At 39.4% G+C, this 14,358-nt stretch overlaps 1 protein-coding gene across 17 annotated transcripts in view; it reads left to right on the top strand.

The window, feature by feature from the left end:
* The window catches only part of CEP112 (centrosomal protein 112), a 452,281-nt gene extending 439,376 nt beyond the window's left edge, over positions 1-12,905 (top strand). For 10 of the 17 annotated variants that reach the window (XM_070227013.1, XM_023652173.2, XM_023652171.2 and 7 more), the window contains 3 exons: positions 8,539-8,640; positions 11,560-11,678; positions 12,442-12,905. In XM_070227013.1, the coding sequence (XP_070083114.1) occupies positions 8,539-8,640; positions 11,560-11,637 (180 nt within the window). In that variant the 3' untranslated portion in view covers positions 11,638-11,678; positions 12,442-12,905. The remainder of the gene's footprint in view (positions 1-8,538; positions 8,641-11,559; positions 11,679-12,441) is intronic. The other 7 variants (XM_070227014.1, XM_070227007.1, XM_023652172.2 and 4 more) reach the window with 1 other exon arrangement.
* The last annotated feature ends 1,453 nt before the right edge of the window (positions 12,906-14,358 follow it).

Genomic DNA, 14,358 nt, shown 5'->3' with positions numbered 1-14,358 from the left:
CTGTCTTAACCCATTTCCAGCTTTTCTGTGTGTGCTAATCTTTCTGAGTAGGCTTACCAGACCCACATTTCTTTTTGGTGTCAGGAATCTTTTCAGCTACCCAGACCTGGATTTAGAGCATCTAACCCTAATTACAGTGCTAGGTTCAAACCATCCTTTTCATTCTCAGGCTACCGTTTTCTCTGCAGTTCCAGAAAACTGTTCCTTCCTCCTAAAACTATAACCCTTCCCAGAAACTAGTTCATGCTACCCTCCCACTCCAGGGGTCGGCAGCCACTTCATTCATCAGCCACCCGCTCCCCCGGGAGGTCCAGGCCCATTAAGCAGCAGGCTTCACTCCCTCGGGTGGGAGCTGGTCCCTGTGAATGGGGAACAGAGGACACCTGTGAGCCCCAGCCTCAGTCTGAAGAACACCAGTTGGAATAAAGAACCATAAGATAAAACCATATGGAAGAAAGAAGGGAAAATTAATATTTTAAAGGTTGTTAAGAAAATTATGGTTATTTTCACTTTATATTTTAGAGTCAAAGTACACAAGCTGTGCTGCAGAGCACCCTTCTTAAAATGGATCTCTCTTGACAGTTGCTGTGGCAACGCATAATACCTTAACCCCAATAAAAATGAAATTTCTTAGAAGGCAGTGCTTTTTTTCTTGGCTTCACGAGAGCATCTTTTACGTCATCTTTTGCTACTATTTCTTTCATTCTTATTCTTCAAACCATATTGGAATTCAGTATCAAACTTACAGGTTCTATATACTCACTCTAAAAAGCCCATGCAAAACCGTTTTGCTACACAAAGGCCCATCGTTCAGAAACATCCTCCACGTGTCTGTTTGCATTACATCTGATCCCCACAGTCCCGTCCCTCCCCATGCCCCCCTCCTGCCCACCCCTTACCTGCCCTCCACTGCCCTTCACAAGCCCAAGGTCTCTTTGATGCTCTCTACTTGCCCCAAACCCCCTACTGCAGTGCCCACCCGTGTTCACCCTCACTCAGACTGTATATTGTGCTCCAAAGTTACCTCTTCTTTCTTCCCATTTCCTACCCCCTACAATCTACCCACCAATCAAACTCAGTTTGCTTTATGGCATTCAGCTAAGCCAGGTGCTGGAAGGGCAGGTTCTGAATAAACTAATCCATAATGAGTGAAAGCATCTGATAATTTCCCTTAACCCTCCTGTCTATTCCTAACTGGTGAAAATCCAGGCTGGATGGAAAGAGGTTTGAGCCGAGATTCTTCCCTTAAATCGTTCAGCCTGGAGCGCTGATTCCTCACCTGTGGGCCAGAGCTATAGGCAAGGGTCTGTGAAAATCCACATGTACACCAATCGTTGTTGGTAGCCTGAATAAATAATATGGCTCAAAACAGGTACTACTGCAGCCAATCCGGTGGCATAGAAGTTAAGTTCACGTGCTCCGCTTCAGCGGCCTGGGGTTCACAGGTTTGGATCCCAGACACGGACCTAGCACTGCTCATCAAACCACACTGTGGCAGCATCCCACATAAAGTAGAGGAAGATTTGCACAGACGTTAGCTCAGCGACAGTCTTCCTCACAAAGTAAATAAATAAATGAACAAGTACTGCTGTTTTTCAAATGTATGTCAATTATTTTAATTATGAAATACAAATTCATTTCAAGTTGATTCTGAATTCAGAGAAGCTTTTTGTTGTTATGTACTTTCTCAATCACTGGATAGTAAAAAATACAAAAAGAAGTTTAAATGGAGTCCTCAAATTAATCATGAATATATGCAAATAATTTGCTGTAAGGATTCATAGTATTGCAAATAATTAGAAAGCAAAAAGTCTAATGATAGAGAATGGGTTAAATGAAATACACATATAATTCATAATATATATATACATGATAATATAATGAAATATTTAGTATATGTATAGTCTCCATTATATGATGTAATAACTAACATTTATTGAACATTACTAAATGCCACTACTGTAAAAATTCTACATGTATTAAATCATCTAATCCTTACAGCAGCTTTGAGAAATTATAATTCCCGTTTTCCTGACAAGGAAACTGAGGCACAGAGAAGTTCGCCTTCCCAGGGCACACAGTTTATGGGCACAGCCCAGATTCAGCTCCAGATGTTCCTGCCCCAGAGTCTGGGCTCCGAAGCCCTCCACTTTATTAAGTTAAAAGGCAGGTTATAAAACATTCTGTCCTTTTGTACAAGATGGTTCTGTCAGGTCACGGTATGAGGCACCCCTTCCACTCCAAACACTCAATAATGATTGGCACAATGTAAAAAGGGAAAAGTAAAAGGATGTATTTGATATCAAAAGCAAGATGAACATCTGTGTGATCTAGAAAAAGAATGGAACGCCAGTGTGGTGAGTGAAGCTGAAGCCACAGGTATGGGATCCTGAGTCACACAGCAGGCAGAGGCAGCTGGGAGGAAAGACCTGGGGGGACAGGGACTAAAATTGCTGAAAGGGCTCCTTGCCAGGTAAATGACAAAAGGGTGAGTCACAGCTTGAAAGCATGGGCCGTTGTGGGCCCCCGTTCTTGAAAGGAAACTGATGAAAGCTGTTGCCCCAGACACAGCCTCATGACTAAGTCTTGACAAGCTCCCCCGAGCTGGGTACCTGGGTCTACAACATCCCTGATATCACCACAGAGCAGGACTCTCCAACATCCAGAGGTCCAGATGGAGGCAGTGCCCAAACCCCACAGGACAAGAAAGAATCATCAGAGAAAAGACTTGTGTGAGAAAAAGCATTCGGGCATTTGGTGAATGAACTGACAGAAAGCTAAGGTGTCTGCTGTTCTGAAAGTGAGGGCAACTCGCTGGGGTGACAGGAGGGTGGGAGGCGGATAGGGACCAGACTGTGCAGGACCTTGTGGCCACATAAAGGATTTTGATTTTGATTTTAAAGGTTAAGCAAATTTGTTTTGAAAAACAAAGCCAACATGCCAATATTGCAGTAGGCCAGGTGCAAGACGAAGGTGGTCAGAACTGGGATGGTGCTGGTGGAGTGCAGAGAAGTGGAAAGGTACTAGGAGATAACGTCGATAGAATTCTTACTTAGTTCCCTTTTTCCTCTGCTGAACTGACTCCACAAATGCTTGGTTGGACTTTGTAAAGTAGTATTAGGCACAGTCACTTTCCTGGACTGCTTCTCTTTTACCTTAAAATACAATAATAAATGACTATGCAGAGACGTGAAAAAACAACCAGAGTATTTGCCAGTGACAACTCAAAAGTAGCTTCCCCTTTTCTCACCTCTTCAAAAGTGAATTCAGTATTGGATGCATTGAAGCTCGTAAGAAAACGTCTTGTGTTTGAGGCATCATCCCTAAGTTGTTTGTACAAAGCCACACACTTTCATCTTACTTGTTTTATTGTACAACAGGAGGTTGACACATTTAACATAGTTTTGGCATACTGACATAATTAATTGATGCAGTGTTTTTCAAATAAAAACACCACTAAATATGTTTTAGTTCTCCCTTCCATATTTCTAATGAAATTGTAGATTTCCAAGGTTCATTTTCTTCAACATTTGGAATTTTTACCTCCAGAGACCCTCTTGGCTCAAGTCAACTACATATCCTGTATACTTCATCCACTCTCATTTATACAAATGAGTATTTGTCTGATTACACAGGATATAAGTTTTACTTAATTGTAATGCTAAACTCCAATTATGGATGTTCTGGGTCTTCATTTAAAAATTAAAGGAAATATTGTCAGTGCTATGCCTTTGAGGGAAAGCTGGGCAGTCTGTTGCCATGGAGCAGAGCACAGCTATCTTTGTTCACATGGGTACCATGTCAGACATACACCATTTGTACTCAGCTTAAAGGGATCTTACTACATTACAAGAATATCATTGTTTGTCATGATGTCCTGGGTTTTCTAATATTCCTTTGCTAAAGGAAAGGAGACAAAGGAAAGTAGAGAGAGAAGTGGCCACTCTGGAGAGGCAGAAGCTTATGTCTGTTTGGTGTGATGTGGTTGAGGAATGTGGAAGAGCAGATAATTATACACCGTGCTTTTTGAGGGCAGTGGGAGTGGGAGGTGGAATGGAAATGAGCTGCAGCAGTCCTGGAAATTCCTTTCCAGAAGTACTCAAGCAAGAACAGTCTTTGAATTTTTCTGCATTTAATAAACATCATTCACTAGTATAATCAGACACTGTATGTTAATGAATTTAATATTCGAATCTAGTAATAAAATAGATTTGTATGTAAAAGTTTTGATCTCCCTTCATAAAAGGAATTGCATGTCCACCAAACCCTTTGCTTAGATCAACTCAACTTCCTCTTGGTTCTTGATCTGTTGTAAGGCCGATTAACACCACGAGGAAATATGGGAAGACAGGGAGGAGAGAGACTGGCGTATTTAGCAGTTGATGTCTGTCATTAGTCTATAGGTAAATGTCATTACCCCTTCCTTACTTCCCCTCAGACACATCCTGGGTCAGAGGTGGGGAGAGAGAAAACAGTAGCAGGAGTCAAAGTGGTATGACGGAATAGAAGCTAACTTTTTCCTTCCTCTTTCTCATTTTGCCATGTCACAAACTTAGATATATCCTTTACTGGTTGGACTTTGAAATGTGTGCTTATGTAAGAGATTTGTGGAGCTGTTCTTTTAGGTCAATATGTGTATTGTATTTGCACAGATTTTTTTTTTAATTGATCGAACATGTATATCTTCAATAAATTAAAATTTTAAACCAATGGGAAGGTACAGGGAACCATAACATATTGGAACCAATTGTTGTTATTGTTGTCCTTAAAAAAAATAGAGTGAAGACTAGATGGCTGTCTGGAAGGAGAGTACATCCCGCCCCCATGCCCCAGCCCCTGTTGTGCTAAGGGAGCATCAATGTATAGTGGGTGAAACTGCTCTAACTGGTCTGTGAGATCCTGTTCCTCTTTGAGGGGAAAAACATTTCAACATTTGGAAAGATTATTTGAGAAACTGCAGAGCATAGTGGCTAAGAATATGGCTTGAGAGTCAGACTATTTGAGTTCAAATCATGGGTTGCGTTTCTGTGCTTACCTCATTGGGTTGTCAGAAGGATTAAACACTTATTGAAACACTTAGAATTGTATCTGGCACATGGAAAATACTCAATAAATGTTTGCTAGAAGTAACATTATTAACCTCATAAATAAAGTAAAACATACTGGTTAAAGTTTTCCATGACTTTATTAAAGGAACAGGATTCTCCTTGGTAGAATGATTTTTAAATTCAGGATTTGGGCTTAAGGATTCAGTAGTGTTTTCCTGATTGATAGTCTCACTCATAGGTGAGGTAATTTCAGATTTTCCAAGGGCTCATTTGAAGTTCACTCAGATTCACTGAAATCATAAAAACAAAGAAGAAAGGAGTAGACAGGAAGTAGAAATGCCTGAATCCTCAGTGAAAGTTGGAAAATATGGCACTGGACTTAAAAAGTGATGGAAGGGGTAGTGGTGATCCAAGAGCACCCTTGCTGACGCACAGTTGTCTGCTGTCTGTGGCCCAGCCTCGCGTAGAGAGAGACTTTCAGATGTGAAAAGTGAAGGGGGGCAGGGGAGTCCAGAGAAACTGTAAGCATTAACCAAAGGGCTTGAGTGCTTCGCCATGACCTCCAAAGTACTTGAAAACTGAGAGGAGATGGGCACCAAGAGCAAATGAAAGAATAGATTTAGTCAAAGGGTGTTGAAGACAACAAAACCAAATTATAGCTGTGGCCTGCCTCCAGCTTACTCCCCCATCCTCAACACTCAGCAAATAGTTGGTTCCATTCAAAAATGAGGTTTAAATTTTTTTTAAAGAAAAGAAACTATCATAAGATCCTTGCTAGATTAAGAAAGAGAGAAAGACAGGGCCAGCCCCGTGGCGTGATAGTTAAGTTCATGTGCTCCACTTTGGCATCCCAGAGCTCACAGATTCGGATCCTGGATGTGGACCTATACACCACTCATCGAGCCATGCTGTGGTGGCATCCCACATACAAAATGGAGGAAGATTGGCACAGATGTTAGCTCAAGGCCAATCTTCCTCACCACAAAAAAAAAGAGAAAGAAAGAAGGAATATAAGAAAAAAGCAAATAAAGAACAGAGATCAAATGGGAAATTGCCCGAGAAATGGGGAAGGTTCAGACAAATTGTAGTTTTTAAAACAAACAGTTATTCACAATGTCACAGCATTTACAAAACACATTGATATGTATTTCTGTGAAGGAAGGAGGTGGAGGGAGATAGAGAAGAAGACAAAAGAAGAGATGATTAAAGATTATTTAAGTCAACAGATAGATGAAAAGTGATCTTTTAGAGCTTAGGAAAAATGGTAGACAAAAATCAAAAGGTTACAGAGATTGAAACCATATTAGAAGAAACAAAAATAGAAAAATCATGACTGAAAATGTCTAAGGAAATATGATGATCATACTAGAGGAAATCACACAAAATGAAATGAAAAATAAAATAGATATTTTTATATGATAAGTATATTTAATATATATTTATAATATATATTATATGTTTATAATATTTATATAGAAATTTTAAATATATATATTTATCATATAAAATGAAGAAAGTAAAATAATAGAGAAAATTCTAATTATAGGAGATTGTCAAAGAAGAGCCAACACAAGCAAAGTATATGTTCCTGAAGAAGAGAACAAATAGAAAAAAATTGATATATAATATGAACATATGTAACAATAATAGAATACAAATAATTCTTCTAATAGATGAAATTTGTCTTCTAAGAATTCAGTTTAAAGATAGAAAGGACACACGCAATGTCTCAGGAAAATTGGTGTAGAGTCATTAATACCAAAACATATCCCAATCAGTCAAGGAAAAAGACAGTCATATGGGCATCCCAGCAGAGAAAGAAAGTCACATTCACGATGGAAAAAAAATTAACCTGGTTTCAGACTTCACCATAGCTATGTGTAACGCCAGAAGACATTGAAGGTATGTCTCCAAAGTTCTGAGAGAAAGTGGGATTGAAGTATTTTTATACCCAGCCAAATTGTCTCGAAAATGTCCAGGCAGTGGGCAGACATTCTAAACAAACAAGGAGACAGGAAATAGAGCAAATGTGAGTTCTTTTTAAGAGAGTAGTAGGTCGAAATTTCAGAGGCAGTGTTGAATGATTGGGGAAAAAAGTAAGTATAGTAGCCTGTGGGCCCTCAGTAAATGTTGCCCTGAAATCTAAGTTGTAAAGCATGTGTTTTGCTTTCATTGGCTTTTCATTTGAGTCAGCTGACAGATGTAACTATTGGACTCAAGTCCAAGAAAAGAAGGTGGGAAAATCAAATATTGCATCAGTGGGACAGATCATTATTCATTATTTCTGTTTTTCCTCTAGGTATAAATCACAAGATTATAATATATCTCAAAAAAACACTTTGCAAAAAATTGAAAAATTGTATTCTAGAACATTTGCCATGGGATTTTATTAGGTAATGAAATGGACTGTTAGAACACATTTCTTCCTTAATTCAGTTTAGTATAAGAAAAGTTGGGAATTAAGGCTATTAATTTAAAATTATCCTCAGTAAATTCATCGACTTGTCTAACTGAACTCAGTTGCACATATTTTCATAATTTGCTACCTTTTGTCCAGTTGTGTCCAATGAGCCATTTGTAGGATACACTGCAGTTCAACTTTAGAATTCAGTTAAGTCACACACGGCATGTGCAACAGATTTATTAATTCCATCTCATCTCAGGTTAGGAGGAAGAAAGATAAAGAAACATAGCTGGAGAAAGACATCAAGACACACATTTACATTCATGCTCACATTCACACACCTCTTCATCCTGCTCTGGCATGTCCTTCCAACGACTTCTCTTCCACTTTGCTCACTTGTTTCTATCTTTAGCTTTTAGAGAGATGAATGGGATGAACCACCAACCTTTCTTTTACTAGCCCAGAGACCATCAGTTAGTTGAGCACAGACCTGATTGTATTCTGGAGGGAAAGGGAAACCCATGAATCAGAGAAGCTCATGATGACAAGGGCACTCTGACTCTGGTCTACCCGTGTTGGGGAGACTTGGAGACACAGCTGTGTGGATTTTCCTTCATTCATATCTTCATAATCGTATGGATTATATCAAGCATCCAGGTACCTAGCCACTTTGGGGAAGTGTCTTAATCAAACCAACAACATGCCATGAATTGTCCTCAAATCACAGTTTAGTATGATCATAATCCACACCCCAATCAAGAAAAGGATACAGGGTTGGCACAGAGCATACATCATGAGTGAAGAGGACAGAATAGGTATTTTACTTTTCCGATGCTAAAAATTGTGTTAACAAGAATTTGAAAGTATTGGTATAGGGGCTGTCTCTCCCACACTCACAAGGACAGACCGAGTACCTTTTTCAGTTGGTAACTGTGCTTCCTCTTATTTCATTTCTATCGTTTGGTTTCCAAAAACATGTGACAAACTTACCTTTGTGATGGATAGATATTATTCTGGGATTTCTTAAATTTAAAGCAATCATTTCTGTGGTAGGAAAGATAAGCTTTCATTTTTTTTTCACTTTAGATAACTTACATACGACAGGAATATGAAACAAAATTCAAAGGATTGATGCCAGCGTCTCTAAGACAAGAACTTGAAGACACTATTTCCTCCCTGAAGTCACAGGTAATTACTAGAATCAAGGCATTTTCCAAGGGTCTAGGTGGTATGCATATCTTAATAAGTTTGATTCTGAACTGATGCCGGAAATCAATGTGTCGTCATAGTATAACCTAGTACCCAGGATTAATTGGTTTTTGTTTGGGGAGTTTTTTAGAATTTTTTTCTTACTGGTTGAAGAACTCATTGTATCAATAAGCTTTTCTTAAAAGCACCTTTGAAATTGAGAAGTTCAGTTAGGGTCACTTTGATTCATTTACAGCCCACGTTCCAATACAGCCTCACCCTTTTCTTCTTGGTGCCAGGCCCCAAATGCCATCCTTAGCACATTGCTGCTTCCTCACTGGGTGAATGTGCAGAGAAATCAAAAACATGGTTAAGTTAGAAGCATTTCTATTCTGGTGTGTTTTATATGGTTGCTAGAGATAAGATGCATTTTAAATTCAAGGCAGAATAATAACAAAGTATTCAAACAATTAGGTTAAATATTTCTTGCTGAAATGTGTAGCTCTTGGTATAGTTCATAAAATATAATATGAGAGATAAAATTTATTTAAATTTAGATACTTATTAAAAAAACTTCCAATGTAAGTTTTCACTATATATTCCTGTAAACGTTTTATATATTGCTGTATATATTTTATATACTGTTAGTTTTATATATTGCTGGTTTTTTAAAAACTAGTGTTTTAACTCTAACATAAGAAAGAGTTCACATATTCCTGTTTCTAATACACTTAGAAAGTTAAAACATAGTTTTTTCTGGAAAATCGCCCTGAGGGAAAGATTTCTTTGCTGTCTGTGCCAAGAGCAGTGCCTGTCACATAGTAGATGCTCAGTAAGTTTATTTAGGAATAAAACAAATGATGTAGTTTGATGATATTCACATTAGCTGTTCATAATGTGTAAGGTGAAATGTGGAGCAAATTTTAGCTATTCCTTTTATATTCCCCTCAGTAAAAAGTCTCTTATCTGAAAATGAAGTTTCCATTATATCAATCCTTATGCTACTGTTGGCTATGACTTCTGGAGGTGAAGAAGTTGTTTTGCTGTGCTTTCTCCTGTATGTAAAAATGAGTACTACAGGAGAGCGTTCACGTAGAAAGGGTTAAGTCATCTTTATTTACATGAAAAGCTCTCCTCGAGGTGTGGTTTACCCATTAACTTTGCAGGAAAGCTTCCATAGGGTCAGCCATGTCGGACCTGGCACCTTCAGAGGAGGCTTTTTTTAGGAAAAAAGAAAGAAAGAAAGAAATCTGATATCCACCTGCGGGGTTTCTGTTATCATTCATATCATTTCCCTGTAATAAAAGCCACTTCAGCCTCCTAACACTGGATGTTGACCCAGAAAGAGAGGGCTGCCAGCTGCATTAGGGCCTCAGAATTGGCAGCTGCACGGAGGAGTCACAGGCTATGTAGTAAGCAAATTTAGTTTGAAAGCACAGGTGCCTGTGTTTTTTGAAAATTGTTGGAATTCCAATTGCAAAGCACAGTGGGGGAAGGGAAGTTGAATCAGTGTAATCCTTGCATCTGTCAAAATTATCAATTGTCCTGTGGGTCATTTGAGCAATTGGATAACATTAAGACCAGGGTAATATTACAAATAAGCAAAACCAAGCGGACCACTTTGATATATACCCATTTAGAAAGACTGCTTTCCTCTCTTGCAAGCATGTTTTCTATTCTGCCAGCTGTACTCTCGTGCATAACTATGTTTCAGAATCAACCGTTGCCATGGTTTCCGTTCAGACCAAAGAGGCAAGAATAAACAATTCCAAAGTGATCAAACACCACTGACTCTTGATTACATTAAGCCATAGCATAAGTTATCCCCAAACCATTTTCATTTGGTTGTGTAAGGTGCTTTTGAATTTATACCTGATATAGGTATCTTTAATAGTATAGAAATTTATTCTTCAAAATAATCAAACCATGTTATCAAGGTCTGATTTAAGAGAATATGCTGAGCAACTCCGTTTCCTCCATCCCCCAGCCCCTCAAGAGTGGGGCCATGGGGTGAAGCCTGCCATGAGCTCTGCACTAGGCAGTTGCTACTAGTCATTTCACTCATCCTCATAGCCTTGGGAAGTAGCTGTCATTAATCCCATTTCACAGATGAAGCATCAAGAGCTTAAGTAATCTTCCTAGAGCCGTAGAGGCCAAGCCAGGAATTGAACCCAAGTTGGCCTAACTCCAGACAAAGCCCAGGCTCTTTCCATGACAAAATATTGTCTCTCCAACCCCAGAGATCCCCAGGGTGGAGTGAGGCTTGCAGGAGGCAGTAATGTTCTTTCCACTCACTCACTCATTCATTCAACAGCTAGAGAATACCAGCTACGTGCCCAGTTCTGTACAAGAAACTGGGGACACAGAGATGAGTGAATGTCATCCCTGCCCCAGAAGAGCTCTAAGGTTTGGGGAGATATGAAAACAGCCCTCAGGCAGTTCGAGAAGTGCACAGCATTTGCCTGGAGCAGGAGGCGGTGAGCAGTGCGGGATGAGTCGAAGAATTCAGTAGGAGAGGTCACACTTGAACCAAATAGTGGAGGATGTACAGGTGATAATTAGCCAAGCATTCCAAAGAGAGAAAATGGCCTGTGCTGGACAGCAACGTGTGAAGGACTTGGTGTATGAGGTGGTGATGGTGGGAAGGCCGCGAGGAGAGGTAAAGCCTTGAATACAGGCTAGGGCCAGATCAAAATGGCTCTGCAATAAGGAGTTTGAACTCAATTGGGTGGTCTCTGATGGATTTTCAGTAGGGATGCGATATGACCAAATGTAAAAAAATACAACATTGACTTTCAACAAATCCTCTGAGTTTATCTAGGGAATTGTCTGAATTTAAATAAAATCCTACCATGACATTTGCACAAAATTGCCATTTAAGCCACATTCGCCTCTTCTCATACAAGATGTCTTTTCTAGGTTAACTTTCTGCAGAAGAGAGCATCCATCCTTCAGGAAGAACTGACTGCATACCAAGGCAGAAGGTACAGCTTGTGACCAGAATGCCTTCGAACACTTGTATTGTATTGTTTGTCCCTGTGAGTCTTAAGGTTTGAATTTAGTCTTTATTAAAATGCTTAAACATAATATAAATTTTGAAAAAAAGACTATTTTTGTAAACAGCCTGTCTTGGAGAAGGCCCCCACCTCCTGTAATCACAGTGCTTGGTCAGTACTATCAGAACAAGATGAGAGAATCCGCGGGTGCCTGCAAGTCCAGGCTTCACCTGCAGAGTCACGACAAGACATTGTCCTGAAGCCCAGTTGCAGGGTTAAGGAGACACCGTCTTCCTTTTAAGATAGTGAGATGATGCGACTCTTACTATGGTAGTCCACATCCTCAGAGCCCTGTGGCCCTTGGAGGTTCCGCGCTGCTGCACACATTCTCTAGACCAAAAGAGAGAACCAGCTTAGTGATGTTGCGACTTCAGTGCCCCCAGTGTGTACTGCTCGGGGATACGTGAGACCTTTTTAGCAAAGGTTCCCAGGGACATCACTGACATAGATTATGTTTACCTGCTCTAATTCAGTCAAACAGACTTCCTTTTCTTGCAGTGAAAGACTGAACCACTTATTTGGCCTTCAATTAAAAGTAAAAACCTTGTGAATCATTCACTTTTCCAAAGATTCTGTTGCTTGGTATAGATAGAATTTGACACTTTATAGGAGTAAATGATGAAATTTTGATATGAAATATCCTTTTTAACCTCTATCCAACTCTTCCTGAATGAGAACATATTTTTTAATTGCTATGGCCATTAAACCTCGAAAAAGTCATAACTTGTTGATTTTTGATTTTCAGGTAACTGCGTGGAGACTTACCTGAGGAACACGAGAGTGCAATGGCTTCAGCTGCCTGGGCTGCGCTGTGGACTTCTTCCAGCAGGTTTGCAGATTTGGATATTGTAAAGTAAACTGTGAGATCAGTGGCTTTCTTTTTAATGCTTAAATGTAATTAAGATCATAAAAACATACATCATTCATACGCTAATGGGGTGGTTTTATTTGTGTCTGACTAAGTTATTTTTTTTAACATTCCTTTATTTCTGATTTCCATATTTGTGTGCATTTGAGTGTGTACTGAGAATTGCTTATATTGGGAAAAGAAATGATTTCTTATGATATGCCTGGTTAATGCTTTAGCATAGAATTTTACCAGTCGCGTATGATCAAAATCACGTTTGTAGTATCATATCAAAATTTTAACATGTTTACATTGTTTTCATGTTCATGTTCATATATTATTAAAATATTATTTTGTACTGATCAGTTTTATTTCTACTTTTTATTGCACCTCATTTGGTAAAATAAGTATGACGTATACATGGTATTTTTCCCTAGAAACACAGTCTCGAATTGTACTACAAGGAAAAATACCTTGTCGTGTCAAAGATCAAATCCATAAGTAGCATACTTATGTAGAGTAAACGCCACTGGGTCATCTGACATCAGTCCAAGTACTTGTCATGTTGGTCTCCAGTCTGATCCTGGGACTCCAGAGGCAGAATAGTGTACGAATTTTATGCAGCAGCTATGGTTTAATGTTGCTTTCTTCATCTCTCTTTTTATGGTTGTTGTTTTAATAATAATATCATTTGACAATCCTTAAAATGCCTAAAATGTAGGGGTGTGTTGGGAGGACACTCAACACACTGGCAAGTGATGGCAGGATGAGCTTTGATTGGCTGTGTTTCCTTGTTGAGAGAGTGTGGTGTTGCACCCGTGAATGGGTGTTTAAGTCTCACCTGAATGCCAGTAAGCAGTTCTGTGGTTTGCCAAGGAAATTTTGAATTGCTCTGGATGGATGCTCCATATTCTTTTGACCGTGTTGTGATGCGTGCCATGGGCCCTTTGAGACACTAAAAATCTGGACCATAGGCAGGGCTGTAGTCATCTGGTTTACTGTAAAGGACAGGGCAGAACATTTACTTAGACTTTTTCAAAATTCTTTCCCACGCCCATCTCTGTTGTTTGCTGCCCAGGGATTAATTACCCTTTTTTGTACTGTAACTGAGACATGGAGATGATAAGGACATAACAGGTTTTACAGCTACTTCCAAATCCAGGGCCAGGATCGGCACAGACACCGCCTTGTGCAGACCATCAGTAGGCGGCCTCGCACTCTTACACTAAATCGTTGCTGTCCAGTCACAGCTCGACCTGGTAATGTTCACCCTGATACCTCCTCCAGGAATAGAAGTCTCTGTACTTTGAAGGATAAGATTTTTCTTGCACATACAACAAATTATAGCACTAGCTTAAAGAAAATTCAGGAAAAAGCAAAATTGTAGCAGGGCTGTTAAAACCACCTAACAAATGAGGACACTTGGTACTCAGACTGTGATTTAGTACTCGAAAGGGAAAGATTCAGACTACGTGATTAATTTTAAGTGCTTCTATACAGACCATAAAAAACAGGTTGAAGCTCCACAGCTTTCATTAGTAAGGTTATTAGTTGCTTGAAGTAAAAATGCTTTGTGAATTGTATTGTATGCTGGAATTGGAACTCCCACTCAAGAATATTTGTTTTCCATGAGTAAATATCAGTAGGTGTTTTGGAAAGCTGCCTGCTATTCTTTCTTTTCCTTATTTCAAGGGTTATGAAATTACAAACACTGGTGAACCTTTGACATTACCCAGATCCTGTTTCCCTTCTGAAGCATGTCGTATACGTCTGGGAGCAAACATACCGAAACTTTAGGTCGGTTTGATTGTATGT

The sequence above is a fragment of the Equus caballus genome, chromosome 11 (assembly GCF_041296265.1).
Source record: "Equus caballus isolate H_3958 breed thoroughbred chromosome 11, TB-T2T, whole genome shotgun sequence".
NCBI classification, from domain to species: Eukaryota; Metazoa; Chordata; class Mammalia; order Perissodactyla; family Equidae; genus Equus; species Equus caballus.
Note: the sequence above shows the minus strand (reverse complement) of the source record. Positions and strands in the feature narration are given on the sequence as shown.